The sequence below is a fragment of the Styela clava genome, chromosome 9 (assembly GCF_964204865.1).
Source record: "Styela clava chromosome 9, kaStyClav1.hap1.2, whole genome shotgun sequence".
Taxonomy (NCBI): Eukaryota; Metazoa; Chordata; class Ascidiacea; order Stolidobranchia; family Styelidae; genus Styela; species Styela clava.
Window position 1 is genome coordinate 4,976,171 of NC_135258.1, and position 26,942 is coordinate 5,003,112.

The 26,942-nt window shown below is 36.7% G+C and overlaps 2 protein-coding genes and 1 long non-coding RNA gene across 5 annotated transcripts; all 3 read right to left on the minus strand.

The window, feature by feature from the left end:
- Window positions 1-1,255: 1,255 nt before the first annotated feature.
- Window positions 1,256-3,217, minus strand: LOC144427245 (uncharacterized). Its single transcript, XM_078116122.1, has one exon. It carries the CDS (start codon window positions 3,215-3,217, stop codon window positions 1,256-1,258), a length of 1,962 nt encoding a protein of 653 aa, XP_077972248.1.
- Window positions 3,218-8,595: 5,378 nt separating this feature from the next.
- On the minus strand, window positions 8,596-12,049 carry LOC144427127 (uncharacterized). 2 transcript variants are annotated; one of them, XR_013477756.1, is made up of 3 exons: window positions 11,960-12,049; window positions 9,402-9,615; window positions 8,596-9,005 (listed from the first exon to the last, which is right to left on the minus strand). It is a non-coding gene; the product is annotated as an uncharacterized LOC144427127 (long non-coding RNA). The 2 variants fall into 2 exon arrangements; XR_013477755.1 differs by having other exon boundaries at window positions 11,948-12,049.
- Window positions 12,050-15,185: 3,136 nt separating this feature from the next.
- On the minus strand, window positions 15,186-25,793 carry LOC144427388 (uncharacterized). 2 transcript variants are annotated; one of them, XM_078116560.1, is made up of 6 exons: window positions 24,217-25,793; window positions 23,939-24,135; window positions 23,790-23,840; window positions 23,358-23,483; window positions 15,697-15,864; window positions 15,186-15,435 (listed from the first exon to the last, which is right to left on the minus strand). In XM_078116560.1, exons 1-6 carry the CDS (start codon window positions 24,486-24,488, stop codon window positions 15,422-15,424), a joined length of 828 nt encoding a protein of 275 aa, XP_077972686.1. In that variant the 5' UTR covers window positions 24,489-25,793; the 3' UTR covers window positions 15,186-15,421. The 2 variants fall into 2 exon arrangements, with proteins under 2 accessions (XP_077972686.1, XP_077972687.1); XM_078116561.1 differs by having other exon boundaries at window positions 24,316-25,785.
- Between the last annotated feature and the right edge of the window lie 1,149 nt (window positions 25,794-26,942).

Below are 26,942 nucleotides of genomic sequence, written 5' to 3' on the forward strand. Positions count from 1 at the left end.
TACGTTTTGCACTTTGTGTCGATATATTTGAGCATTGCTCTCTTGTGTTAATTTATTTTCATGGTAATGACTTGCAAACTTTAAATGAGTATTTCTATCAAATGCATTATATATCAAGTAATTTTATGATATCTGCTTATAATATTTAGTTGGAAATGTTGTTTGACATAGAATAGACATTCCTGATATTAGGGAACCTGGAATATTAGGGGAATGTGAATTTCTGTATTGTAATGTGAATTATGATTATTTAAGAAATAATAATTTTTGTTTATGATGCTTTAAAAAGTTGAATTTCAGTACAACTATTTAAACTACACAGCTGAGCGTTTACTGTCATAATAAAATATTTGTAACATTAACTGAATGACTGAGGTCATTGCAATGATAAGTGAGATGGGTAAAAAAATGGTTAAAAATAATTCACGTTAAATTGCAAAGTAGGTACGCCGTGAAGCCGTATGGTTTTACTGGAGTCGGAGTATTATTTACAAATTTCCTGGATATGAGCGCTAGTGGAAGTCGAAATTTGGAATTTACTGACGTCGGAGTTGAAACTGCTTCCATAATGAGACTTTTAAATGAGAAAAATACTTTTAATGATCAGAAACAACTGCCTACTCATACTCAAGAAGGATTAAATTAGCTACTTGTCTCGACAATGTATTAAAGACGCCATGCATATTTCAAATTTTTTTTTCATTTCATATAAAAATGTTTTAACGGTTTTTGTAATAGTTCAGAGGCGGAGTCGAAAGTGTATGAAGCCCAGAGTCAGCCTCAAAATCTTTCTTTACTTGTAGGAGCCAAGATTTCTTTCGGGGCAGGGACGGAATTGATTGCAAATTTTTCTCAGCTCCAAATATCTAGCTTCAGCCTTGCTTTATTTAATATGGCAGCAAATATTAGTAAGAGTAGTTGAATGATAAAATCAGATGAATTTGGTATATTTAGCTAGATGATTTTTTTTTTATATATTTCAAGTATTTCATCTGAGATCCGTATGAATCATTTTTGTTCTACTACACATAGGAAAAAAATGGAATGTCAATTTTTGCACATCGATGTGAGATATGATGCCTTTAAATCATGAATTTATTCTCTATAGTAAAACCATCACGCACGCATTTTGGTGGGATTTACTCTCAACTGAAAATTTATGATATACAATAGGACTTGAAACAAGATCAAATTTGAAACTGAAAAGTATCATGGAACTATTTTCAACGATGTCACTACATGTTAGCAAATATATCTAATCAAGTTCAAGTGAACATATCTTCCTAACATCACGCATGAATGTAGATTTAGAGGTTCGTACCTTCACCCTACGCACAATGCCTAGTCTATCAGGATAAACCTCATCCACAACAGCCATTGGCCAACTACCACGGGGAAGTATGTCATCACACATAAGTACTAAGTTACCGGGCTTCAGGTTAGGGGAGGGATGAAACCACTTTGAGCGTTTCTGAAGCAGAGGTAAATATTCCCTAGTAAATCTCTGCCAAAATATATCCAACAACCGCTGGACATGTCTATAGCCCTGTCTATACTCATCAGCTCGCAGAAAAACATCAGGGGGTAGATCAGGATCTAATTTACTTAGTAAAATAGAATGAGGTGACAAGGCATGGAGGTCTCTGGGATCATTACTTACTCGGGTAAGGGGTCTGTCATTTAAGATGGATTCCACTCCAGCCAGAAAAGACCAAAGTGAATAATCGGTTAATGGCTTATCATCAAGCATATTCCTCAGAATCTTCTTAACTTCTCTGATCAATCTTTCAACAACTCCATTCTGGTGACTTGCAAGAGGTGGTGGAAAATGCCATTGAATTCCCTTTTGTGCAAGAGCATTGCCAATTTGTTTCTTATTCCAATTTGTAATTCCATCCTTGAGAGCTTTACTTCCAGCAATAAAATTCGTACCATTGTCAGAGTACATGTGAGCTGGTCTTGCACGTCGCGAGGCAAAACGAAAAAAGGCTTGTAAAAATGCAGAGGTATCCAAACTCTCTGCAACCTCCAGATGAATTGCTCGAGTAGAAAGACAAGTGAATATAACTCCGTAACGCTTATGTTCGCTTCTGCCCAACTTGACCTTTATAGGACCAAAATAATCAACGAAGCTGTGAAAGAATGGTCTCTTTTCTGTACAAAGCCTAACAGCAGGCATATCTGACATCCATTGTTTACCAGGTCTGGCAGATCGAATCTTGCATGGCATGCATTCTCTAAGAACTTTTGCTACCGCTGACTGAAGATGCAATATCCAATATTTTTGTAACAAATAAGCCTGTACTTGATTGCTTCCACAATGTCCATGTTCACAGTGGTAATAATCAATTAGTAGTTTAGTAGCATGGTGATATGGGGGTAAAATTACAGGATTCCTTTGATCAGGTTGTAATTCAGATTGACGAAGCCTGCCTCCAACTCGAAGTATGCCATCAGCCACATATGGATTACACTGCAAAAGTTCTTTAGCAAATGGCGATTTAAGTCTCTTTCTGTCAGAAGGTGGAGGGCCCGAACTCATCATATCTTTAAAATAGCAAAGCTCAGCAGACAATGAATTTGTTTGTATAAGTTTCACAATATCTATAGTTGCATTTTCCCGTTCTGCAACAGTAAAACAACCAGTAACTGGAGAATCAGAACGATGTAGCAATTTCCCAATCATGTAAGTCTTGAATCTTTGAAGCCATATCACAGAGGAAATAAGTCTTTCAAATTTAGAGTAACGTTTCAACAACAGCATAAGTCCAGGTTGTTGTATAGTAGAATTCTTGTCCTTGTAGGAAATCTCATTATAATTAACTTTCACTTCAGAACATATTTCAGAGTCCTCAATTGTTTCAGAAATATGTGAATTTCTCAATGGTTCTTTGCTTCTCAGAAAAGAAGGTCCTTTAAACCAGCAATCAGCTTTGTGGCACTTGTCAGGCATTAGTCCACGACTGGCAATATCTGCTGGATTAGACTTAGTGTCAACATGATGCCATTGTCTAGGTTGAGAAAGCAAGTGAATTGTATTCAATCGATTAGCAACAAAAGCTTTGAAACGTTCAGATCGACTGTTTATCATTCGAAGAACTGTCATTGAATCCGTATAGAAAAATACATCTGTTATCACTTCATTCAATTTCAATTTTATGCATCTCGCCAATTCTGTAGCAGCAACCGCTGCAGCCGTTAATGGATCTGCATTCATATCAGCAAAATCATTTCCACAAGTTTGACAGACAGCAATTTCACGGTTAACATCACTCTCATCCAGGATATCATCATGCAATGTGGAACAACAAATAAAGAAAAAATCACAACCATTCAATTTGCTGCTTTCCGTCCTCTGACAATCTGTCACTTCCGATGATTTTGCAATATAGTTCATGGTTGTCAATTGTAGGTGTCTGTGAATTATTACATGCAATTTCTTCCTCCTGCAAATTGTGATCTTCTTCTGGAAGACTTTGAGGTGACATGCAAGTATCGCATGAAGTGTCATTAAATGATAGCAATGGAAGAGTAGTAGAAATAAAATTCACAGCTACATCACTTTGTAAATTCTGTACATCAGATATCATAGGCACAGAAGTGTTAATATAATTCAGGGAATTATTATCAGATTTCATTGATGGATCTTTGCCAAAGAGACACCATCCAAGACATGTAAGCAAGGCTCCTGGAGTACCAGGAGGTCCGACTCGGGAATCAGTAAATGGACAATTACCCAAGGTATCTGCCCCAATTAATAGTTCAACATCGCCATCAATATCTGGGAACTTCAAACCATCCAAATGAGGATATTTGTCGAATATATCCGGCTTTGGCAATGAATCTCTGACGTCAGGAATTTTGTCAAAAGTTAAAGCATTGTGTACTTCAACAATGTTAGTATTATTCACGCCATTTAGGCGAAATGATACTCTTTCTCCAGTATGAACAGCAACACCATTTGTAGTGCGTATCATGCAACGCTCTGGTTTACCAGAAAGGCCAATAGATTTCGCTAGACGAGTAGAGCAAAATGATCTTTGAGATCCTAGATCCAAGAAAGCAATTGTTTTTTTCTTATCACTTGCGTCAGGTAAATGTATTTCAACAGCAACAGCCATGAGTCGAACAGGGCACAAAGTGTTGAGTACAGACATAGAATTCACAGAAGTTGTTTCAGTTTGAGGTGCATGTAATGGTTCCTTGGAACGCGACTGATGCAATGCAGGCTGCTTGGCTACCTGCTCCAAATGTAACAGAGTGTGGTGAAGTCCGCCACACCCTTCTTTTAGACACCTCTTCTCTGAAGGACAACTGCTAGAAAAATGTTTCTTGGATGACATGCAATTGAAGCAAATAGACTGGTCCTTTACAAATTGTCGTCTGTCAGAAATACTCTTCTCTTTGAATTTGTTACAGCGCATCAGAATGTGATCGCCTTTGCAAAGATAGCAAAACAAAGCAGATTTACCATTCTTGCCAGAGTTATTCGTTTTGTTGTAATTTTGTTTGGAGTTAGGTTCTGATTTTGGCGTACTTAAAGTGGTAAATGTAGAAAACTTCGATGGACGCTTGTTAATGTATCCTTTATGACCAGTTGATTTTGTCGCCAATTCTGCCAGAGTGCGACCATAAAACGTGTTGTACAAACGAGCTCTAGACTCAATAAATTTCAGCAAATGATTGAATGACGGGATTGTGAATGAAGTCCATGTGCCATTCATGACATAGTCAGTACGCATATTAGGAGGTAACCGTTCAAAGATAGCAACAAGATATGCTGGGGCATCGAGTAAATTCCCTGCATTCCAATTGTCAAACACAATAGAACAGTTACGCATCTGTGATGATAATTTGCAAAGTCCTTTGACGTCATTTACACGAATTTTCGGTCCTTCAGTAAGTTGCTTTATAAATGTGCTGATGATCAGTGATCGATTGCCAAAATGAAATTCTAAAGTGTCCTTAGCTGCATGAAATGCTTGTGCTGGGTCAAAAGACATAGTATCAGCTGGCGTATAAAGCCGCTGTGGGACAGAAATTATAGGTTGTGAATGCACCGGCCCCGTAAACCTATCAGGGACAGTAATAACAGCTGTGCTAATCACAGGGGTAGGTATAATGGCAGAAAAATTATTGTCAACAAAATTAGGTGCACTGTATGGCAACTGTGAAATATTTGCATTAGAAAATTGGTTAGACTCTACAACACTGCATGGGGTTGAAGACTGAACTGCATTAACAGTAGATAAAGGATAATACGATGGTTGTAAAACATTAAAAGACGAATTCAAATAAGAACGTATACCTGCATTTTCCAAATTATTGTTAGACAAAAGTGGAACTGAACTAGGTCTCTGACTCACTTCAGTTGAGTGGCTAAATTTGACATCCTGTGCTGAAATGACGGTGTCAACATCCAAAATTGACTTGGAGGTAGAAGAGTCTCTGTCACTTGACAGTTCATCAAGCAGTTGAGCTTGTTGTTCTTTAAACTTTGCTTTCATCTCTGCTAATCTTTGCTTTTGCGCCGCTAGTTCTCTTTCTTGTAATGCTTCAAGTTTTAACATTCTTGATTTCTCCAGTCTTCTATAGGATGATGAAGAAGATTTAGATTTCGACGAATGAGATATTGACCGTTTAGAAATGTAACTGATGTCGGCTTCTTTAACACAGGAGTCCAAATATTGGCAATAAATCATGTCACATGATTTCAATTTATCCACAACCTGAGTCAGGTGTAATTTCGCCACATGTTGATCAAGTCCATTATTCAAAATATAATTCTCCAAATAAATTTTCCAACTGTTCAGATGATCGCATACTTTCTGATAATGTAAAGTAACACTTTGTTGATTTTGCTTATCCAGAATGAGTTGTGCAAAAATGTTATTCAAATCCGTAAAAGTTTGTCCATAATGGTCATTTGCTTGACGTAGATGATCATCCTTTATTGTTTGACCCAATGAAAATTGTCGAGCTTGAACTGCAGGAATGGTGATGTCACCAGACGATTCATCAACAATATCTTTAGAAACATTTGAAGCCATTGTTGAGAATAGTAGTCAGATGTTCTTCAAAGTCGGTCAATCGAATATTAGTTTTATTTCAATGTAAAGTTGGAACGTGAATTCCAATCCACTCAACGTTGTTGTAGTGGAGTCCTATTTGCACCCGCACCCGCCTTGAAGAATTATGCGCAATCTCCCAGCTTCTAGTAACTGCACAACCAAAGTAAAGAGGCAACGAGATCCTTAGAAAACGAACTGTATTCATCAATCTCCACATATTAGTAAAATGTTGCACAGAAACTTGAAGACCAACGATAAAACTAATTTATAACGACACGGATGCACTATAAACAACCAATGAAAGAATGACAAAATAACATTCACAATGACAAGCAATAATAACCAATACTAAATAGGACCTAACTGAGCTAAATTAATATAACAGATTTCACGAAACCCGCACCCCTAATGTAAACTATATCCAAGACAAATCTCAATACTAAACGACACTTTTGCAATCCCACAGCGCCGTATAGAACAAAGAATCAGAAAGCGTTATCTCAAAACCCGGGGAAAAGTTTCACTCCCTATTTCTTCACTATGGCGCAATAATGAGTCACCGTCAACAGGAAATCAAGATAATAAAGATAGAAAATAATTCGTCTGGGATTGGTAATATAATAGAGAAATATAAATGGACAAAAGTGTGAGGCGTGCGAGGTCAAATCTAACAAGTTGTTTTTGATCATTGAAAGTATTTTTCTCATCTAAAAATCTCATTAATGAAACAGTTTCAACTCCGACGTCAGTAAATTCCAAATTTCGACTTCCACTAGCGCTCAAATCCAGGAAATTTGTTTGTAAATAATACTCAGACTCCAGTAAAACCATACGAAACTCCGGCTTCACGGCGTACCCACTTTGCAATTTAACGTGAATTATTTTTCCCCATTTTTAACCATCTCACTTATCATTGCAATGACCTCAGTCATTCAGTTACTGTGTTACTATTATTTTATTATGACAGTAAATGCTCAGCTGTGTAATTTAAATAGTTGTACTGAAATTCAACTAAACACTATCAGACACATTTAATATTTTGCAAGTAGAGACTTTGGAATCTTACAATAGCTTATTGAAGCATCATAAACAAAAATTAATAATTCCCAAATATTCATAATTCACATTACACAACAGAAATTCACACCCCCCTAATATTCCAGGTTTCCTAATATAACATACATCAGAAATGTCTATGTCAAGCAACATTTCCAACTAAATATTATAAGCAGTTATCATAAAATTACTTGATATATAATGCATTTGATAGAAATACTCATTTAAAATTTGCAAGTCATTAACATGAAAATAAGTTAACACAAGAGAGAAATGCTCAAATATATCGACACAAAGTGCGAAACGCCGTAGCACGGGTAGAGGCAATCTACCGCAGAGGACTGTCGCCACGATGTCATAAAAAGTGTTCCCGTAATTAAAAATGGAACAGCGCATTTAAAATGAAATATCAGATCTCGCAAAAAATTCAGGGATAAATAAAAGTCATAGCTTTATGGAAACAAAAAAATTCTTTAATCACGGAAACTACAAAGTAATTGACACAGTAGTTAACGAGAAAAATCGATTTGTTTCTCTACAAGAAGAAAAAATACAAACACCAAGACGAACAAACAACAACAACATAATAACAAAACAATTCATAGGTCTATTTCGTGTCCAAAAAAGCGTTTTACTGCATAACATTTAACATATCAATTTAACCCTTTCTTATTTTGGTGTTCCGCGAGGAGATATGGAAAGTGTGAGTGTTCCGTGGCCGAAAACGGGAAACTCTCATGTAAAGCAAAACAAACTATTTTATCATCTATCCCCTGAAAGAAATATGCGGTGCGGTAAACTACCAGTACCATACCTGTATGCCTGATATTTGATCGCGGGACCGCCTGAAATAATTTATAAACAGTGTTTCATGATTTTTGACGTCACAATCACCAACGCTTAGATTTATCTTGATACATTGTAACCATGATTCCCATGTGGCGAAACATCACTGCCCATTGGCTAAATGCTTGATTGAAACATCAGCGCAACAGTTATCACAAGATTGAATTTTATAATTTCGCACTTTCCTAAACGTGTCGTTGGAAGTGAAGTTTCAGTAAACAGAATGGTTGGTGATGACCACAGACAATTTAAAAAAAATGGGAAATGCGATATTTCTTTGTTGAGCATAGGATCATCCCGACGTGTTTTATATGCACAGTTAAAGTTGCAGTGCACAAGCAATACAATATAAACGAGTTGCTAAGCTTTTATTGTGAAAAAACCTGATGCGGCCCGGACTCATCCAGACCCTGCCCTAGCGGCCCCCAAGTAAATTGAGTTTGAGACCCCTGCTTTAAGCAAAGAATGCAGCAAATAATTCGGTATTACAAACGAAAACTTGATTACCTAATAATGCGTAATAGATTGTTCTTTTATGCGCAGTTTATTAGTAGAATTGACTATAATAATAATATAGAGCCAAAGGCTAACTAATTGTATTTTCATAGCAAAGACAGATACTTGTAGTTGTTACCAGTACTTTCAATTTAATGAAACTTTCAGGATTTTTGAAATAAAAAAGTAGATTAGGAGAAATCAAATACATTTTCATTGTATTTGAATTGTCAATACGTCGTATGGTATTTCATTTTACAAAGTCGATTAAATAATTGATATATCATCACATTTTTCTCAAAAAAAAATGAGTCAATATTTAAATTTACTGGATGAGAACGTTCAAAATTTTCCGTCACAAGTACTCCGCTCGAAAAGAAAAGGGGGTATGAATACCTATCGGCACTTTTACTCCAGCTATTGTTGCAATTACTCATATTAGGATGCAAATAGGGTTCGTTGGAAATGCCAATAGAGGGATATCAAGGACTTGCAGTTGTAGGTATCTCGCAGTTGTCATCTTTTGTATTCTTGCCCCTGTAACATACGCGAATTGCTTGAAATAACTTTAAGCACGTCAATAACCGTTTGCTACTCTTTTTGTCCAAACTTTTAGTGTAACACTTGAATAAAGTGATCTCACACGCCATAAAAAAGTGTTCCCACCAATAACAATAAAGCACTGAAAGTTTGAGAGAAACATCTGTTATATATGTTGTATGTGTACCAATATGGAGGTAACTAATTTTGTTCGCCTACTTTCCATCAAGTTGTGTATAGGGACTGAAATTTATGAGCAGGGGGTATTCACTTGGCTAACACAGGTAGTCCCCAAACTAGTAATAGAACTAAAATAAGAAAAATGGGAATAAAATTATGGTCTGACGTAACCCTAACCTGGTACAAATTCTACGGCAGTACCAAGAGACTTACGTGGAGAGAGCCGAATACGTGGCGGATATTTGTATTGCATATCTTTTCTTAATATCCTCTATTCTTTTTTTATGATTCTTTTGGATAGCTGTTTGTTTGCCTTGAAATTCTTTTTGCAGTCTGGCTATTTCCTCATCAGCACCTTACTCAGTTGAACATGTGAAACCATCTTGGCCCGTCCTTGAAGTGTCGATATCATAAAAGATATCATTGCCTGCAAGATAAAACAACACTGACATTGATATTCATTGCGCCATTTGGCAAATTTGATTTATTGGATTAAAAATGGACTCATAAATTATTTTGTCAAATCGTTATAGTTAATGGTTGAGGTTTCGAAAAATCGCCTGCCTGTGCAAGATTTGAGCCATGTCATTTAACATTTTCAGTATATACTTGAAGATGGGTAAAAGTCAATGGAAAATCCTATGTGGCCCGATTGTCAGCGAAAATATTTCTCTTTGATCTTAATGTCCCTACATTTTTTGCATTATTTTTTGTTGAAGACAGGCATACTGGAACAAATTTTCGCATTTCACCAACTCCAGTCCAAAGGATTCTCTATATTAGATATTAATTCCATTGTGTTATATATTTTTATTGCTGTGTATTCTTCAATCCAACTTAACGATTTAGCATTTTATCGCCCTTTGAGAACAGTTTTCGTATTCCATATCGACACGTACACCCATGGGCAGTCGGAAAGCTCGTACGGCTGGCCATATAATCACCCATGCTTCTGATGTTTTCTAATACCATCTTCAATGTTAAGTTTAAATTTTGTATTCATAAATTTTTGACCTCATTATCGAGCAGTCGGTAGTTAGGTGTTACGAAGATTTTAGTCAAAGACAGGTTGGCTGCCTCTGATTTAGTACAATTTCCACGATTTAGATCCATGTATCCAAAATGTAAAACATATTGCCTATTCTCATGCCCAATCTGAACTGGTGGACTGAAGATAAACGGCAGTTCGTCATTCGGTAAGACATCTTATCAATTTTTCACTCTCAAATGAGAGGCCAACAAATCGCGGTTTAAATAAGTTTTCTCATGTTTCTGTTCGTACTTAGTTTCAGTTATTCCGCTAGACATGTTTGATGGCTCGCTTTCACCCTCTAACACAGGCCTGGGTAAGTTGCGGCCCGCGGGCCACATCCGGCCCGCGACCAGATTTCTAGATCTAGAAAAACGAGTTATTATATAATTATCGGCGACGAGATGCTGAAGGTAAATGAAGGAGTGAAGCTGCAACCAACCTCAATCTAGAATCTAGATCAATTAAAGTGCGACAATATAACATACTAAAAAATAAACAGAAGCGATGTATGTTTTGATTTAGGAGGCTTGCGACAGATTAAGAACGCTGTTGTAGAAATTAGAAACTGAAAAATTTCACGTGCCCTCGAAGCCATACTATGACTGAAATTGAAAGACAGTCGATTGTGCGCGCGATGTATCTTTTGATCAGTTCCAAAACTATCAATTCTATCTATCTAATTCTAAAATCACCGACGGGCCTCACATATAAGATAATTAATGTAAATTAAATTCAATCGATTTTTATGGTATCCTACTAAAATCACTTTTACGCGGCGTGGTTTTATCACAGACGAAAGTATTTTTCTAGCGGTAAAATCGTTAAAACAGAGCGAAGTCGGTTTTGTAAGAACACATCAGATTTGGCGAATTCGCGAAATGGCAAAACACGAATAAATATGATCTGGCAATTTAAGTCACATTTTTATGCCCGCGGATTGCGGTGGTATTTCATAGAAGTAATGCTTATATTTTATCAAAGCAGACGCGGTTAAGTTGAGAACAAATAAGGAAGACATTTTAAATAAGCCGTATAGCAAAAAAAGCATCAAAACCAAGTATATTCCGGTAGTTTATCTTACATTTTTATATCCGCAGTACAATAAATATAATACTTTGTTTTACTCAAATATGTAATAAAATACGACAAAAACGCGCAATATATGTTGACTTTACTCAGTCCGGCCCCCCACTGCATTTTGAATATTCAATGTGGTCCGATAGCAAAAATAATTGCCTATCCCTGCTCTAACTAACACATTGTCGTCTGTATTCTCAGCAGGCTTGTCCTCTCGTCGATTTGAGCGACGAAAGAGATCTAAATACAGTATATCATCTATAGAAAAGCGATCACACATTTAACTATGTGTGTATCTCGAATGGCTACTACAAAACAGTATTTTTTAGATTTAGATTTCAACAAAATTAATTCCTAGTTGCGCTTATTTGCAATCAGCGAGATTTTGAAACCGTGGTGTGGGTTCACTTCACAAAATAGATGCTGCCAAGTTTTTATGCCATGATATTTCCCACGTACAAAATTACAATTGATCAATACCAAAATTTCAAATATAAAATAAACAAAAAAAGCTACTAAAAATACATTTGTCGCATGTCACAGGTTAACCATTTGTGGTTTACACATCATATTTAACCGTTCACTCTGGTAGCTTTATTGGAAGCAACTGTGCGAAAGCGGTAAATTAAATATTAATATGTATTCATACTAAAACTTGTACTTTTGATGGATGATACCCATCCACTTCCGATTTTCTCGCGTATTCCTTCATCTGTTTGTTTGCTTGTGCTTGATGAGTCGCTTGGATTCTGTATGGAACAAACACGAAGGCGATAGACTAAGTAATCAATGCCGAACCAGGGAAATTCCAGACTTCTGACTTCAGCCTTCTCATATAAATGTAGACTTTTTTCTGGCCGATTTCAATAAAAAACGCGAACATCCAGTTCACAGATCGAACTGCTATAATCATGGACAACAGAATCTTTAGAGGTTGCTCGAGAGCACAATAACTTACTATTCAGAGTACGCTTCGGGAGTTTCAAAATAGGGAATATCAAATATGTTCTAAATTGAGTCATGTACCATTGAGAACATGTCCATATGTAGTAGTCAACTTACATTGTGTTTTAGTCTAGTTATTGTTATTAGAACTCCATATTAAACTATTTTTGAATCGATCAAAACCAACATTCATAATACAACGAATTGGGGATCAATTCAGACCAGTTGTACTCAAACATTCATTATCCATGGCCCTGTTGTCTGTTGCTTATTAATAAAAAAACGATTCGTTTCAAACGTATAACCATCACTACGTTTACATGTACACGATAATCGTTTCGGCAAAAAACGTTCCCAAATCGTATTTCGGACAATCGAACGCCATAATTTGTCTCGAGTTTACATGGACACCATTGAATTTCGATCCGGTTAAAAATATCCCGCGCGTTCAGACTATCGTATTTGACATGAGATTTCGTTACCAGTTTTACGTTTTACTCCTTCTTTTGAATTCCTCGGAACAAACCGGATACAACTTTATAATTTTTATATATGTAAACATTTAAACAAGATATTGAAGGTTTTAAGTAGTCATCTTCATAACTTTAAATGCTATTTTTTAAGAAAAACATAAAAACGTTATATTTTATTTTGGTAAGTTGTTAATGTTCTTAATCTGGCATACCACTTCAGGTATCTACTTCTGCACCACGTTCCTTGAAACACCGGTAACTGCTTACAGCATAGGGCGTTGAATTTGTATTTAAAATTCTATGCAGACATTCATTGAAAAGCAATTGTTACGGTAACGTTTCTGCACTTCATAGTTAATAATTATACAAGAAAGTACTGTAAATGGTTATTTGCTACTGAATGGAACAAAAAAGAAGAACATGGATTTGTCTCAGGTGAAGGATTTAAAATATTTATTTTTTGATGTTTATTGGATGAGTTTATGATATTTATTCAAAATACCAAAAGGATACTTGATGTTTTTATGATTTCGCTACTGCATATACCGTGTATTCTATAACAGTATAAGGCATTTTCGTGGTGGACGAATCATCATCCATAAGATCTTGCCATGGAGGTGATATGTTTGCTCACAGCAGCAGGAGATATTGACCATCATCATATTGTTATTTTCAGGTTTTGCCCACTTTGATTACGATTCGAATGATGCAATTAATAATGCTGTTTCTGATGAATGAAAGATTTAAGCTATGTCAGGTTATGCTGAGGCGTAGCCGGCTCAATTTTTTGAAAAAAGTTTATTGTATTTGTACACCTACGAAGAAAAGACGTCGAAAGCGAAGATTTTGGAAAAAGACACGAACTTCAGAATGGTGGGATAGAATCGTAAATCAGCATTTTGGCAATGAAGATTGGATAGAAAATTTCCGGGTAAATTTACAGATTTACCTCTTTTAAGACTTTTTAAGGAAATTTTATATGTACTTAATTTTATCAAATCCAAGTTATAAATGAACTGATGTGAATTTTTTAAAATAAGAAAATTTTGTTTTTAAGGTATTCTGGAGTACATTTCAATACATTGTGGAACAAGTCAGACCCTATATGTCACCAAAACAGAACTGGGTTAGACCGCCTTTGCCAGTGGAAAAAAGGGTTGCTGTGGCTTTATACAAACTCGCTAGTTGCTGTGAATACAGGGTGGTTGCAAATATATTCGGGATTGCAAAATGCACAGTGCATGCCTGTGTTTATCAATTTTGCAGGTAGTTCTTGGCTTTCAATATTTAGCAAGTCATTGGTTATGTAACTACTCATTTTTAAAATTTTCATGCCAGGGTTTTCACCGATTATATTGCAAAACAACATATCGCCTTTCCATCAGATATTGAAGCTATTGAAATCAGTGAACGAATTTTCAAAGTCCACAGTTTTCCGCATGTATATGGGGCGATTGATGGAACTCACATTCCTATTTTACCGCCAAAGACAGGTTATAGAGATTTTACCAATCGCAAAGGATGGCCATCTTTAATATTACAGGCTGTTGTAGATGATAGATGCATGTAAGTAAGAGAGATATAGAGTTAAGTGAGGTATTCTTTACAGAAAGCAGGCTTAATATGAAAAACACCCAAGCAGCTAAAAATCCTGATGATTAGTTGTAATGTCAGTTTCTAGAAGTTCATCGTTAGAGTATAAACTAAACTGATGCAAATGCATATTTAATTATTTAAAGTTATTTTCAATCAGATTCAGAGATATATCTTGTTCAATGCCAGGAAGTGTGCATGATGCAACAGTACTGAAAAATTCTTCGCTGTACAAGCTTGCTGTGGCAGGAAGTCTTCCTTCGGTAACAAGCACGTTGTATTCATTTCAAAAGGGTCACAACAGTAGTTATAATATTTTTTTACAGACCATAAAGCGAATTCAAAATTGTGACGTCCCGCTGATGATACTAGGCGATCCAGCATACCCTTTGCAAACATGGCTCATGAAAGGTTACTCTGGAAGTTTAAATCCATCTGAAGAGTCTTTTAATGTGTATCTTTCATCTGCACGCAATGTGGTGGAACATGCATTTGGACGACTCAAAAGCAGGTAAAGACCTATTACAACTAATTCAATGAAAGGACAAGCACTATTGAAAGGAAATCTATTAATTAATATTATATTCAGATGGAGATGTCTATCTAAAAGATGCGACATTAGCTACAAGTTTATGCCAAAGGTTGTCGCAACATGCTGTGTGCTGCACAATATATGTGAGAAAAGGAAAGATGTATTTCTAGGAAGATGGTCAAATGAAACTTATGTTGCCCAACCACAGCCGGAACGTAGATCAGCGGCCAGCAATTGCAGTGAAGCAGTACAAAATAGGGAGGCATTGAGAATCTTTTTGGAGGAAAATTTTCCTTTGAGAAAAAGTTCATTGTAGTTACTTCCCTATTTGATTCTCAATGAGACTAACAATATTACTTTTTTGAACATTTTTTCACCTGTCAGTTGCAATTAATTCAGCAGGATTTGTTCACTAATCTTAACGAACTTGCCTTTTACTTTAGATGACTCTGCACATAAGTGGAACATTGTTTTGGTTTTTATATTTATTGTAGCATGCACCAATTTCAATTTGTCATTTTGAGAATAAACGCATTTTCGACACTTGAGTATGGTTGTTGTGGCCCAGTAAACTTGAGATTCATTTGTTGGTGTCTTAAAAGAAATTTTAAACAGATAAAAAAGTCTTCGGATTATGTGCGCTCTTTGAAGCAGGAGTGTGTGCAATAGAAACATAAAAGAATAGGATTTCCATAACCATATATACAATGGCGATCGTATATGTTCAGTACAATAATAGTTAACACTCGAGTTCAGGCCCCATGATTCAAAACCAGCTAACTCTCATATAGTGGGGTGCGGTATCGACAAGACGAACTTGAAATTCATGCATGTACAAAACTTATGTGCATTTACCTTGAGTTTTCGAAAGCTGTGAAACGCATGCAGTAAATACCGATCCCATCTCTTGCACAGCCTCTCGTAATAATTTGGCATGAGCTTCCATTTGTTCACGCATCATATTTTCTTCCCATATTCGTTGCTTTTCGAAAAGGCTTTCCAAGTCAACAGAATGTCTTTTTCCTGCATAGTGGCATAAGAGAGTTAAGTTTTCCCAGCTAGATAAGGCCCAGTTCTTTATCAAAGTTTTACAGATGTAGAGTTAAGAGGTTCTACAGGTCCTATTTCTGATTATTGGGCTGTCTTGTCAATCTACTTCCGTAGCTAACTCTCGACACAGTAGTAACGCACACATAAACACATCCAACTTGTATGAAAGAACTTGTAATGAAAGTATATTTACAGTATATACAAGTCACAGTCCAGTAAAATTCCACAATCAGGTTAAAAGTTCCACAGTAGATAGATAAATTTCCACAGCAAGTATAACGGCAGCGTAACACAGTGAATGTAAAAACTTGATGTCTGTACTGCTGTATGTAGACTAAATGTATGGTGTGTATTGTATGATGTGGTTACAATATATTTGTGTCTCCAGCCCAACAACAGTACTTAAATTTAGCTACAAGACACAAAAACAATAAAAGAGTATAATTAGCCTTCGACATACAACTCAATTAGAACCTATATTACTAAATAACCCTAAACATCTTAACAATCCTAAATTAGCATAATCAAAACCCTACAATTTGCAACTCAATGCCGCAAAGTAATCGCAGCACCTAACAAAGAAATTCATGTGACCAGGCCTCATTGCACCGTCTCCCACACTAATAAATAGGACATTTAGTAAAATACAATAAGAAAAAACAAGGGCATGAATACAAATCAGCTGATATAAGAGAGTATTGCACCATCATTGCCAAGACTTCAAACTTTCTCTCGGTCAGTGACGCTTAATATAAATAAACAAATAAATAAACGAGAGCAAGTTTGAACATGTTTATCGGGACCAGAATAACTAAAACTAATAGGTTAATTCACGAAAGTTAAATTTCTGCCTGTAACATTCCGGCCTCTAAATAACTCTGGGAACACAGAGTTAATTATAAATAATTCAAATTACAGGCAACAGGAAATTTCAACTTCAATATTAAACATAAAAAACATGAAATGTTCACTAGTAATTGAAATTATTAAACAGCTTCAAGATGACACAATTTGCGAATATCACGAACATATGAAGACTTTGCAGTCCTGACTCGAACACGTCGAACCATACCAAATTGATCTGGATACGTTTCCTCGATGATTGCCATTGGCCACGAACCTCTCGGTGTATCTTCATAAACTACCAGAACCAAGTCTCCAACAGAAAAGTTCTTTGCTGGTTGATGCCACTTTTGCTTTGATTGAAGAATTTGCAGATATTCTTTTGTCCACCTTGACCAAAATTGATTTGCCAGTAACTGCACCAATTTCCAAGACTTTCGATATCCATCTGCTTTAACAAAAACATCCGATGGATAATCAGGATCGATTCGACCAGTTAATAGCATAGCATAGGAGGGTTAAATTTCCACTTGATTACCTTTTGACTAAGGGTTTCATGCACAGACTGATTCCAACGTTTCAGTCCTTCCTTTAACTCTTTATTCGCAGAAGTAAAATTTGACCCATTGTCAGAAATCAACTCCAATACAGGACCTCTTCTTGCTACAAATCTTTCCAGTGCGTTGATAAAGTCAGAAGTATTCAAACTGTTCACGACCTCAATATGAATTGCTCGACTTGCCATGCATGAAAATATCACAGCCCATCGCTTCACATCACTTCGACCAGATTTGACATGAAAATAACCCATAAGATCCACTCCAGTTACACTAAATGGTGGGTTTCCTGGTTTAACTCTCAATTCAGGCAGCGGTGCCATAATTTGCGAACCTGGTTTAGCTCGCCTCTTCTTGCATTTAAAACATTGACGAAGAACACGTTTGACCGATGAATGGCCTTTGATGATCCAGAACCGCTGTCTAATAACAGATAAGACATGCAGTGTTCCACTGTGTCCCTCCAGTAAATGATAATAATTGATGATGAGATCAGTCACATGATGATTGTATGGCAAGATGACTTGATGCTTGCTTTCATCAGGTAAAGTAGATCGCTGTAGTCTACCTCCAACACATATTAAGCCATCAATTAAACAAGGTGTTAGAGCTCGCAATGGTGAATTCTTGTCTAACTTAAACACATCTTCTGAAAACATTTCCATCTGCACAAGATGTAATATGTCATGAGTCGCAGCATTTATTTCATCCACAGTTAAACCTTCCTTACAAAATTCAGGTTTATTAGCATGACCAAATTTCCATGATATACATTTCTTGAAACGTGTCAACCATGCAACTGACTTCTGTAATTTTCTCCAAGATGAATATCTCTTCAATAACGTGAAAAAGACTGGTGTTTTCTCAATTGTTTCCTGTGTTATAGCAAACATCTGGTGTGTTTTCTTGATTTCACAATTGTCTTCACTCATTGGCAAAACTTTTGGTCTTTCTGGCCAATAATCTTCACTCTTTCCTAAAAATTCAGGACCCTGGAACCACAAATCACACTTGCTTAACTTCTCAGGCATGACTCCTCTTGATGCCAAGTCCGCTGGATTTTCTTTAGTGCCAACATATCTCCATTGCTTTGGTGTAGAATGCTCATGTATTACAGAAAGTCTATTTCCTACAAATACTTTAAATCTTGTTTTGACATTATTGATGTATTGCAGCACTGATGTACTATCAGACCAAAATGTGACTTCATCAAATTTATATTTTGACTCTTTTTGAATCATTGCACTTAGTTTCACAGCAATGACAGCAGCAGACAACTCAAGTCTAGGAATTGAAATGGACTTCAGTGGTGCAACTCGCGATTTTCCAGCAATGAACTCACAATGTATATTGCCATCTTTGCTTTCAACTCGAACATAACTCACAACTCCCAGACCAACTTCAGAGGCGTCACAAAACGTATGCAACTGCATTGTACAGCCACCATATTTGGAGCCTTTGAACCATCTTGGCACAGAAACTTTTTTAAATTCAGGAAGTTGAACCATCCACTTTTTCCATAAATCAATAGCTTTATCAGGTAACTGTTGATCCCAGGTAAAATTCTCTGCACATAATTGTTGAAGTAATCTCTTCATAGGTAACAAAAAGGGACCCAAAATACCAAGAGGATCAAAAATCTGTGCTTGCATCGCCAACAATCCACGTCTTGTATATGGTTTTTGTTCAATATTGACTTCGAAACGAAATGCATCAGTAGATACATCCCACAGTAAACCCAATGCCTTCTGTGACATATTTTCTTCAAAATTAAAACTTATTGTAGTAGGTGATCTATCTGCTTCAGAGATAGTTTCCAAAACTTTAGGTTGAGAACTCAAAAACTTAGTAAGATGAAATCCCGAACCATCAAGAAGACAGGACAAATCCTTTATACGATGAACTGCATCTTCCACGGTTGGCTCTGACCGAAGCAAATCATCGACGTAAAAATTTTCATTAATTGCACTTAAGGTTTCCTTGTCCATGTGATCTCGATTGTCGACAGCAACTCTCCTCAGGGCATAACAGCATACACTAGGAGCCCAAGAGCCACCAAAAATGTGAACATTCCAACGATACTCTGCAACTGGTTGATTGTAATCTCCATCTTGCCACCAAAGGAACCGCAGAGAATCTCTGTCTTCCGGTGCAACCAAAACTTGATGATACATTGCAGAAATATCACCAATGATCAGAACTTTCTCTTCACGACATCTTGTAAGGACACCAAACAAACTGCTTGTTTCCGGTGGTCCGCTTAAAACATTGTCATTCAATGATATATCGTTACACTTGGCAGACGCGTCAAAAACAATTCGGAATTTTCCTCCAACTCCATGGTGAGGAATATACCATGTATTTTTCTTGTGTGTCAACTCATGGTCTTCGATTTTACTAGCATATCCTTTCGAAATATATTCATCCATCTTGGCTTTATATTTCTCATAATATTCAGAATCTTTGACACAACGTCTCTGTAAATTCTCAAATCTTCGTTCAGCAACTTGCTTATTATCAGGCAACTCGATATCAGATGACCTCCATGGAATCTTGACTTGATATCTTCCATTCACTTTACAAATTGAATCATTCATGATCTTTAAAGCCTGTTTGTCTTCAATAGATGGTAAAGTGTCAAATCCACTGACATTAGAATCCTTTAATTCATTCCGAAAAGCTTGCTCCATCTGAACATGCAATTCTTCATTATCCAAATGAATCCAATCAAGATGTTTTACACTTGGTTGATGAAATTTACCATCCGGCCCGAATAATGCCCATCCAAGACCAGTATGTACAGCAAATGGCTCTGAATTACTCCCACGTCGCATTCCATAACACGCATGAGCTTCAGGCACATCTACACCAATCAGGACTTCAACTTTTGCATTCTTTGCATTTGGAAAATTGATATCTTTCAAGTATTCGTATTTCGCCATCGCACTATTAGACGGTATGTTGCATTCCAAATCCGAGGGAAGATCGTCCAACACTCGAACTCCATGCATCTGAATAATCCTAGTTTCATTGAGTCCTTGAATATTCAGTGACACTTCAGGACTTGATTTATGTTCAATTTTTCCACCCAACGTCTTAATTACGAGTGGGTCGCTGTTGCCTTGTAAACCAAGTTTCTTCATAAGCTCAGTTTTGATAATGCTAACATTACTGCCATCATCAATGAATCCATATGTGTCGTATGATTGATTATTGGTTCCCCATACTCGCACAGGAACCACCTTTCTTCTTATAAAGGTGGCAGGTTTAACTTCAGTAGCACACAACTGAGTCGAAGTTACACCGGCCTCATTGGCGGTCGTAGCACCGGCCTCATTAGACCTCACATCTTGAGGTGATTGCACATCTGTACTACCATTTGGTTTCACTGAATCAGGCTTCTTATTAACATGCAACAGCGTGTGATGTCTTTTATTGCAACCTGGTGCTCTACAATGATAATTTGACTTGCACTGGATTGCAAAATGATTTGGAAGCAAACAATTGAAACACAACTTGTTCTTGGAAACAATCTCGAACATCTCTTTGGCCTTCCTTTTCTTAAATTCTTCACACCTCCACAACTGATGATCAGATTTGCACACAACGCACTCTCGTAGTGGTTTTCTCAACGTGGCATTACTCAACTTAGAATCAGCTGTGGGTGCTTTAGAAGATGACTCTTCAGAAATGAGAAATGATGACACACTGCGGTTGCCCCGCTGACTCGGACTATCAACATATCTCTTTCCCTTTTGTGTCTCAAGTGCAAGCTTACCAAATCCAGATCTATTCACATTTGAAACTGTCTCCATAAATGTAAGAAGAGTATCAAAATTGACAATATCTCCATTGGTGTACTTCTCATTAGCAATGTGAGCAAATTTCCATAAATGTTGTATTGGAAATCTCTTCACAATCTTTCTTAATGTAGTTAAATCATCCAAACTAAATCTGGCATCATATTCCTTGAATACAATGAGGCAATTCCGTGCCTGGGTGACCAATTCATCCCATGCATTAACATCATTTGCCTTTATTGAGGGACCTTCAGTAAGTAATTGCAAATGTGCATCAATTATGAGATGCCTCTGACCATAATTTCGATGCAAAATACTTCGTGCCAGTTCATAACCTCTTTCTGCAGGTAAAGAACCACATGACAATATTGCTTCTTTAGCAGAACCTTCACAATTGGAAATCAAACAATTCAATTTTTGAGCAACATCCAATTGACTCGAACCAATAAAAGTATTGAACTCTCGAACAAACTCAGTATATTTGAGAATTTCTCCTTTAAATGTTGTCATCTTAATATGAGGGAACATTAAACCTTGCTTAATGATATTTGCTACATTCAGCATTCCTCCCTGTAAAGCTTGCGTCAGCTGCGCCATCGCATGAACAGTGTGATCCGGCATACCATATTCCATCTTAGCATGGCTTCTTATAGTACCCGGTGACTCAATCTTAATTTCATGGGCTGCTGACCTGTTTACAGGTTCAACATTCGGCACTTCAGTGGGAATCAAGCGAATGAGATGCTGATTTGTACTGGCATCAAATCTATGATCATGCATAATATCACTCACCAAATTCTTCGCAGGTGATGGAACTTGATTCTCATACGATATGAATGAAACGTTCGGATCCAACATACATCCTTTGTCATCCTTTGCCATAGGAGTAAAAATTTGCCGCAAGATTCTATTTGCTTTCTCTGGATCAAAGTCCGACACATTTGATGGTTTCATAGGAGGCGGAAGTGACGTATCAGCCACATCATCTTGACTTAATAACTTCAAATGATCAGTACTCGGAGTTGACTTGACAACTTTCTCAGAACTAGATTGAGCCTCAAATCCATAAAATGTTGACCCGTCAATAACTGAACCTTGTCTTGAATGGCTAGCACTTGACAGCATATCATACTCAATTTGAGCTTCTTCAGCATCTGCTTCGGCTGCTAAAGTTTGAGAATCTAATTCAAGTTGCTTACGTTTCAACTCAGCTTGCTTCAGAATTTGTTGCTTTCTCAGATTTGCAAGTCGCAATCTCTTCTCTGCCTTTGCTCTTTCAGACATACATGACTTAGTAGTTGATCCAGAAACAGTTGACATCTTCACTTGATTTTAAACTTTCGAGACAACAGTCGAGACATATATTGTACTTTAATGTAGAGTTAAGAGGTTCTACAGGTCCTATTTCTGATTATTGGGCTGTCTTGTCAATCTACTTCCGTAGCTAACTCTCGACACAGTAGTAACGCACACATAAACACATCCAACTTGTATGAAAGAACTTGTAATGAAAGTATATTTACAGTATATACAAGTCACAGTCCAGTAAAATTCCACAATCAGGTTAAAAGTTCCACAGTAGATAGATAAATTTCCACAGCAAGTATAACGGCAGCGTAACACAGTGAATGTAAAAACTTGATGTCTGTACTGCTGTATGTAGACTAAATGTATGGTGTGTATTGTATGATGTGGTTACAATATATTTGTGTCTCCAGCCCAACAACAGTACTTAAATTTAGCTACAAGACACAAAAACAATAAAAGAGTATAATTAGCCTTCGACATACAACTCAATTAGAACCTATATTACTAAATAACCCTAAACATCTTAACAATCCTAAATTAGCATAATCAAAACCCTACAATTTGCAACTCAATGCCGCAAAGTAATCGCAGCACCTAACAAAGAAGTTCATGTGACCAGGCCTCATTGCACCGTCTCCCACACTAATAAATAGGACATTTAGTAAAATACAATAAGAAAAAACAAGGGCATGAATACAAATCAGCTGATATAAGAGAGTATTGCACCATCATTGCCAAGACTTCAAACTTTCTCTCGGTCAGTGACGCTTAATATAAATAAACAAATAAATAAACGAGAGCAAGTTTGAACATGTTTATCGGGACCAGAATAACTAAAACTAATAGGTTAATTCACGAAAGTTAAATTTCTGCCTGTAACAACAGATACATGATTGAGTAAGACTTAGTCATTTGGGACCTTTTATACATATTTAAGTATATATATGTTCATACATACCAGAATCTGAATTCTCGCCATAATTAGATGAAATGTCGGTACTGGAAGTTGCCCCTTCTTCAGCACCTGAGCATGACGTTGCCCCTTCTTCACCACCTGAGCATGAAGTTGCCCCTTCTTCAGCACCTAAGCAAAACAATTCAATTAACATTATGTGCATGAAAGAGCATGGTAGATATTAATCTAATTTCTATGTTTATCCACAGACAGAGAAAAGCCAATAAGACGGCGTAATCATATGGCTGGATGTCAGTTCATGTCGGGTATGGGAATGTTGCAGGCACATGGACTTGATAGCGAATGAGAGACCAGTTGATTAATGCGACTATCCTTAGCAGTCAAATATTGAGACAGGTCCACTTTTGGCTAACATGTAGAAATATACGAGTTTATTTCATAGCATTTTAGACTGAACTACTCCAGAAGACATACCTTGATCTTCTGGTGTGCTAAAAAGCATTTCATTCTGTGATTCCTCGATTTCTGAAATAAAAATCATCAGCATGATAGTATGCACATAAATTAGGAAAAAATGTAGAATTCAACTGCATAAATCAAAAATAATAAAGAAAAGTAGTTACCTAGTGACACCGTGTTGGTGATTCCAAAATTGACTCCCATATGGGTATAATCAACTGCTGGACGATGGCCGAAAATTTCATAGAGCTCATCGTAATACTCGCATGTTTTGTGAGCCGCCCCACTGACAGAATTCAGACGTACTATCTTGTTGAAATTGGAACGCAACGCCTTGACTTTATTACGTATTTGTTGGAAACTACAAATGGAAGAACACCTTTCTTTAATTAGCCAAATTAAAAGCTGAAAACAAACTGCTAGTCACTAGAATTGAACATACTTTGTAAATGATGATATTTTGCTAAAAAGCCAACACATTTTTCTGAAATTTGGAATCAATAGGCTGCCACTTAATAACATAACAATGGTGTTCTCAAACCTTTTTTCATATCCTTTTGCTGTCAACTGTTTCTCAACCTCTTTGTACAGAACTTCTGACCTGGACTTCTTTTGGTCAAGCAGACCAACCAAATTCATTTCTTGGACAATGCCAAGCATTGTTTTAATCTCGCTGCCTTCCCACTTAGTTTTAAGAGTAGATGCAGGCTCCATTTTTCTCGTAAACAAAATAATACTAATTCTCTATGGTAACTTTTAACTAAATATAAATCAGTGAACTGAATACGCTACTGTGCTGAGAGTTTGATTTATATGGGCAATAAATTATATAACTCTTTGAAATAAATTTATTTTTTTACCGAGGCAGACAATTTATCCCCAATTGATTTACAACTTACTTTACTACAGTTGACAGTTACTAGTCCAGTGAGAATTACTATATTGCGATATTACATTTCAGCATTTAGTATACAATCAATACACCAACTTAACATCTTGACAATGGCTGAACTGTCGTTAGATTATTCAAAACTGCGGAATAAATCGCACATTTTCCAATGATTTGAATATTGCAAATCCTCGGTATTGTACCAAGGTTTGTTTAATTTTGCAATGTCCAGGTCTTTGTTTCATATAAATGGTAAGTCTATCCGTAGATCATATATATGCCTATTATCTACCAGCATTACAGCACTAGGTAACATTATACATTTATAAGCATATTAAATTCATAATCAGCATACAGCTGTACAGGCATACTGCTGTACTGGCATAGCAGGCAATATATTCGACTGTAAATATGCAATGAAATGATTTATAAAGACAAATAAAAATCTCTTCCTGACGTGGTACTGCACTATACTCATGGTACTTGCGGTTACTCTCAACAACCTACTGTCAGACTGTATACAGTAATTTGCCTAATTACATTATAAGGTGTATTGTGTACTAAACTGAAAGTCCTTTCTCTTTGTTCAGTTGTTTACTTTCTATTGCATACCGTACCAGTATCTGTAATGCTTGATTGCGATAGTATTATAAAGATAAATATGAATAACATAATCATGTTATTCATATTTACATTATACGGTCAACTTCCACACTTACCCTGGTACCAGTACTAGAATTCGGCAATTCGCGCACGACACAGTACCGGTAACAAACTGTTGTTCCCTTTGACTTCGACGGATCCAAGACTAACAATTCTGATGGTGGAGAATTTCATCCAGAATCGAAAATTACTTTTAAAAAAGCCAAAACTTTCTGCCAACGGAAGCGCTGTGGCAGTACCGGTACCGGTATCACACATTTCACGCAGAGCAAGCGAGCAACACTATAGACCTAAACTACACTTGCAAAACCTGTTCGCGCGTGCGAGGAAAGCATCGTGTCAGCTCTAATCTACCCTGTGCAATCGTGTTGGGATATCACGATGCAAACACGCTGAGTCATGATTGGCCATCGAACCAAAGTGTTTACATGAACACGATTCGCTCAAAATACGGTTTTGGCACGATAATCGTCGCCATGTAAACGTAGTGCATGATCTAATTCAGTGGTTCCCAAACCTTTTTTTTTCGCGACCCCAATTTTCATAAAATCGAAGCCTACAGATACTCGCGAACCCACAATTAGAAATGTTCAGCAACTTCAAAAGTTAGTATATAAGTTTGATTACAATGTACCTGTATATCGACTGCAAGTTTACGTTGACGGTGAACATTGGCCCAAAAATATATGTACGAGTACGGCAATGCGCCGAAAAATCGAGAAAAACTCAAGAATATTCGATAGCACGTGACATCGTATGAAAACCACGATGTGAAAATCGTTTAGATCATAATTATAACGGTTCTTTGGCGAAACATAGACGGACTTGCTAAAATATGGTAGATTGTAAAGAAGAGTATGATACTTCGGAAATAGTAAGATTTCTTTTGAATATACACAAATTCAAAATCCTATTTAGTATATTCCAACAGTGTCTTTATTATTTTTAGTTTAATATTAAAATATCTTACAGATTGCTTCAATATTAATTCGAAAGTAAAACAGATCATGAAAGCAAAATAGGAAAAAAACGTGTGCGGAATCACATATTTTAAGTGCCTTTTATTATGCTAGAACTTGTTGTTGGTTTGCGTTTGACTGCTCGGAACGCTTCGAAATTATGTATGAAATGTCTAAATACATGATAATGTAATACGAAAATGTTTACTTCTATGTTGAAGCGGTGTTTTTTAGACGCGAATGTACGCGAATTAACAAAGCAGATTCATGGGTGATCGAAACCTAAAGTGTAATTACTCGGCCAAGACACCGCCTGGCTATCAAGACCATACTGGCCAAACACCTGATCAAGGGCCAATCGCCAGATAAAGCAACTTTGCTTTGTATATTCGATAACCATGTGGCCACACTGGTACTATCGGATCGAGCAATTTTGACGCCGTTGGACAATAAATGGTCGAGTTATTGCTGAAAAATCGGAAGTTAGGCACTTTTACGGTACCTGCAGACCAGCACAATTTTCCCTTTCCAACTTTCAAATCCCAGTCACTTGTGTGCGCATGTTTGAAAGAGATTAAGCGATCCTGGAAAATCTTTACGCGACCGCAAATGGGGTCGCGACCCACAGTTTGGGAATCACTGATCTAATTTACTCGC